We start from the raw sequence: 4,216 nt of genomic DNA on the forward strand, positions 1-4,216 counted from the left end.
GAAGGCCTGAGAGGACTGGGTGGGGCGGAATTACAAGCCGTGGGTGCAAAGGGGCGCGTGCAGCGGACACGCACCAAACGACGCAGGAGCGGCCCGGGGCCCAGACCCCCTCACTGCAGGCAACGCGCCGACTCTCATCTGCGGCACCGCCCTCCCCACCCCACCCCACCCCACCCCACCCCACCCGGCGGCAGGTGGACAGTGTCGCTATGAAGAGAAAGCCTCGATTATTCCTCCTGCAAACCGCCACACGCCAGACCTTCCTTATTGTGCGCCTTCCATAGAAATGCAAACGAGCCGCGTGCGCCGGCCACAATCTGCTCGCGCGACCCAGTCCCGCAGCACCTCCAGGGCTGGAGCGGGCTAGGACCTTCCAGCGCCTTTGGGTCGGGACTCTGAGCTCCCACTGAGGCCTCGCCCGCGCTTAAGTGTCAGCTGGAGGGTGCTGTGGCCAGATCTTTGAAAGCTTAAAACCAGCGCTGGGGGAGGGGGGTTATTTTAAGTTTCGGTTTCAAAGTAACAGTCTCAAAAACTCCAAATTTAAAAGTTAAGACAAAACTAGAAAGATAGCAACAAAAATAAATGCAAGACAAATCCTTTAGGTTCTCCAAAGGTGCATTTCAAAAATTGCAGAGTCCTACTCGCAAACAGGGTTTTTAAATATAACTTTTCCTTTTAAGGACTTAAAAAAAAGCAAGATGAAATCTGCAGGCTCCCAGTCTGCCTAGTAACACCCCGACAAAAGCGGCAGATTTGAGGCATTGTCATCCCCCGCAGCCCTCCCCACGAGGCCTTCTGGCACGAGCCGCCGGCCGCCGCCTCATTTGCATCAGAAAGCGGGCGCCGGCCAATGGGCTCGCAGCTCCGCGCCAGCTGGCGGCGCCCGCCGCGGCCTTTATAAGCGCGCGCAGCGGCGGCCGGCGAACTCGCTCGCGCGCGCCAGCGGGGCTGCTCAGCTCTCCTCCGCTCCGGTGCGCCCCGCCTGCTCCGCGTGGATATCTAGCTGCTCGCCCGCCGCACCGCACCATGACTCTGGAAGAAATCCGCGGCCAGGACACGGTTCCTGAAAGCACAACCAGGTAGGTAGGCGCTGGTGCCGGACGTCTGTGAGCGCGGGGAGCCTCGCCCTGCCCTGTCTTGGCCACCACTGGTCAGGCGAGAGCTGGTTGGCTGGGGAGCCCGCTGGCTGGGGGGCCCGCTGGCTGGGGAGCCCGCTGGCTGGGGGGCCCGCTGGCTGGGGAGCCCGCTGGCTGGGGGGCCCGCTGGCTGGGGAGCCCGCTGGCTGGGGAGCCGGGCGGGGTGTACGTCGGCGGGGCTCTCGGGTGCGTTTCCGCGCTCACTGCTCCGGCTTGTTCCAGGATGCAGGGCGCCGGGAAAGCGCTGCACGAGCTGCTGCTGTCGGCGCAGCGCCAGGGCTGCCTCACCGCCGGCGTCTACGAGTCCGCCAAGGTCCTGAACGTGTGAGTACAAACGCGGCGCGCAGAGGGACTGGGAACGGGGAGACGGCGGGGACACCAGGGCTCTTTGCCCTGACCGCGCCGTTCCCTCCTTGCCCGTGCAGCGACCCCGACAACGTAACCTTCTGCGTGCTGGCCGCCGACGAGGAGGACGAGGGCGACATTGCGCTGCAGATCCACTTCACGCTGATCCAGGCCTTTTGCTGCGAGAACGACATCGACATCGTGCGTGTGGGCGACGTGCAGCGGCTGGCGGCCATCGTGGGCGCCGGCGACGAGGCGGGCGCGCCCGGAGACCTTCACTGCATCCTCATTTCGGTGAGTGTACTCCTCCGGTTCCTCGCTCCCCCACCCCCGGGCCCGGGTGGCGCGGGTGGCCAACCTGGCTGACTTGTGCGCTCTCCCCGCAGAACCCCCACGAGGACGCATGGAAGGACCCCGCCTTGGAAAAGCTCAGCCTGTTCTGCGAAGAGAGCCGCAGTGTGAATGACTGGGTGCCCAGTATCACCCTCCCCGAGTGACAGCCGGTTGCGGGCCTTGGTCTGATCGATGTGGAGGCGCCCCCGAGCGCTTAGCGCCGGGCTGGCTCTGCGGACGCGCCCTCGGAGGGCGCCGGAGTTCGGCGTGGAGACTGGCAAGCGGGGGGCCCGTGGAGAGCCAGAAGGAGGCGCGGCTCCCTCCAAGGAGGGGGCCCGGAGGCGGCAGGGGCAGCCTGGCCCAGAGCCCAGGACAATACAAGTGTGGGGAGCCGCTGCTCGCCCCGGAAGGCCAGAGGCGGACGTTGGCCGCGGTGCTGGGAAGGACGGACTGGCCGGGCAGGCGTGACTCAGCAGCCTGCGCCGTGGGCAGGAAGCAGGGGAAAGGCGAGGCCAGGCGGCCTGGACTTGCGCAGCTACTGGAGCTCTGACCGACCTAGCAGTCTGCACTACTGTTTCAAAAGGGATCCGGGCGATGCTTCATTTTCTAAAGGATTATGCTGCTGCAGCTTTGACCTTTACAATAAACTTACTGAAACAAACTTATTCTCTTTATTGAGGGCGGGGGGTCCTTCCTGAGGGGGAGATGGTCTGCAGGCGCAGATATTGCGCAGCTCATGGAGCGGGAGGCACCTGTTCAGGCCTCCTGTCTGGTCTGAGTTCCAGGCCCCCAGGGAGCGGGAAGTGGAGGAGGGGAGGCTGCCCAGAGTTAGGGCAGGACTTGAGACCAGCTCCTGTTTTTCTCCTTTTAGGAAGATTTTTAAATTTGCAAGATGGGAGCATACTTGAGATAAGACATCAGTGCCACAGCTAAAAGCTGGCTATCCAAGCTGATAACAGCAGCCTCGCTCTCCCCTCCCCCCCCCTTCCCCTTAGACAGCTGCTTATCTGAACAGCTTGCAAGGGCAGGCAGCCTTCCTACACAATGAGCTTTGCCTTGTGCCGAGAAGCAGCCCTTTGTGGTGCCTGAGGCTGGCGGCAGACAGCTGTCAGGAACCTTTTCCTCTTAAAGGAATGGCCCAGCAATGTCACCAAGGCATTCACAGTCGGTATGACAGGATGGCTGCATTTAAGCATGAGTCATCGTTTTGTCATGGCTGTGACAAAAAAGATCTGAGCAAAAATGGGAAGGCATCGTCCACACAAGTAGGTGTGCGCAGGTCTCATCTGCTGTCTACTATTCCGGGTTCTCTGCCCACATCGCAGGACTGCCGCGGCCCAGTTCCAGGGCGAGCGTGGAAGAAAGAATTTAAATCTTTTCAGCAAAGGCTTACTTGAGAAGGACCCAGGGGAAATGTCCCACGTGAACCTTTCTTATTAGACATGTGGGTTGGTTGGCCTCTGCCTGACCAGCGTGCTGGTAACAGGCTGCCGGGGCCACGGAGCCTCCTGGGCGGGGGCGGGGCGGGGCGGTGTGCTGCTTTTCTAAAAAGGAACGCTTACTGGTTTAGAGCAGGTCCAGGTGGCGGTTTTGCCTTGTTGGGTTCCGCTTTTTACATTTTCTCCAAATCATGGAAGCATTCGCAGTGCAACCGGACTATACGAGTCTATTCTTCCCGGAATGAAAGCAACATGTTTCACATTTATCAGCTCTTAAAAACATTTCTCCTTCTATAAGATAAAAGCCCAATGGATAACTCAGCTGCTTAAAACCCTGGCTTTCCCTGGCTGAGGCAGAACCTTTGAGGTGGCCATTCCCACAGCAAGCTGTAGCAGACACCTGTGGGGCATAAGTCCTTCAGGTGAACCCTTCCGCGAGTGTATTTAGCAGGACATTGCCCCGAGCAGGCGGGCAGACCTTCCCGCTGGCTGAGCCACTCTAGTTCAGTTGGTAGCCCTTAAGAAACGGCTTCAGCCCTAACTGGTTTGGCTCAGTGGATAGAGCGTCAGCCTGCAGACTCAAGGGTCCCAGGTTCGATTCCGGTCAAGGGCAGTACCTTGGTTGCGGGCACATCCCCAGTAGGAGGTGTGCAGGAGGCAGCTGATCGATGTTTCTCTCTCATCGATGTTTCAAACTCTCTATCCCTCTCCCTTCCTCTCTGTAAAAATCAATAAAAATATATTAAAAAAAAAGAAAGAAAGAAAGAAACGCCTTCACAGATTAGAATTTACAGCAAGGCCACCCCATGGAGCCCCAGGGATTAGGAGAATGTGCAGGGGGGAAAGTGCATGCTGGGAAATAGTGCCAGCCCCAAAGGTTGCGCTTCAATGTTTTGTACGAATGGGCGTTGAATGCTATTAAAATGAAATACCTTGGAGGACATGTACAAAGATGCACAGTGC

At 59.3% G+C, this 4,216-nt stretch overlaps 1 protein-coding gene across 1 annotated transcript; it reads left to right on the top strand.

Moving 5' to 3' along the window:
- The first annotated feature begins 939 nt into the window (after positions 1-939).
- Positions 940-2,475, top strand: GADD45G (growth arrest and DNA damage inducible gamma). Its single transcript, XM_079790968.1, has 4 exons — positions 940-1,079; positions 1,359-1,460; positions 1,562-1,775; positions 1,868-2,475. Exons 1-4 carry the CDS (start codon positions 1,027-1,029, stop codon positions 1,976-1,978), a joined length of 480 nt encoding a protein of 159 aa, XP_079647094.1. The 5' UTR covers positions 940-1,026; the 3' UTR covers positions 1,979-2,475.
- The last annotated feature ends 1,741 nt before the right edge of the window (positions 2,476-4,216 follow it).

Source organism: Cnephaeus nilssonii (genome assembly GCF_951640355.1).
Source record: "Cnephaeus nilssonii genome assembly, chromosome: 14".
Taxonomy (NCBI): Eukaryota; Metazoa; Chordata; class Mammalia; order Chiroptera; family Vespertilionidae; genus Cnephaeus; species Cnephaeus nilssonii.

Excerpts from the sequence above, each read along its gene's own strand:
- GADD45G (XM_079790968.1), top strand. The coding sequence starts at position 1,027 with ATGACTCTGGAAGAAATCCGCGGCCAGGACACGGTTCCTGAAAGCACA. Across the intron at positions 1,080-1,358 it reads GTTCCTGAAAGCACAACCAG|GATGCAGGGCGCCGGGAAAG; the intron begins GTAGGTAGGCGC and ends GGCTTGTTCCAG. Across the intron at positions 1,461-1,561 it reads TCCGCCAAGGTCCTGAACGT|CGACCCCGACAACGTAACCT; the intron begins GTGAGTACAAAC and ends TTGCCCGTGCAG.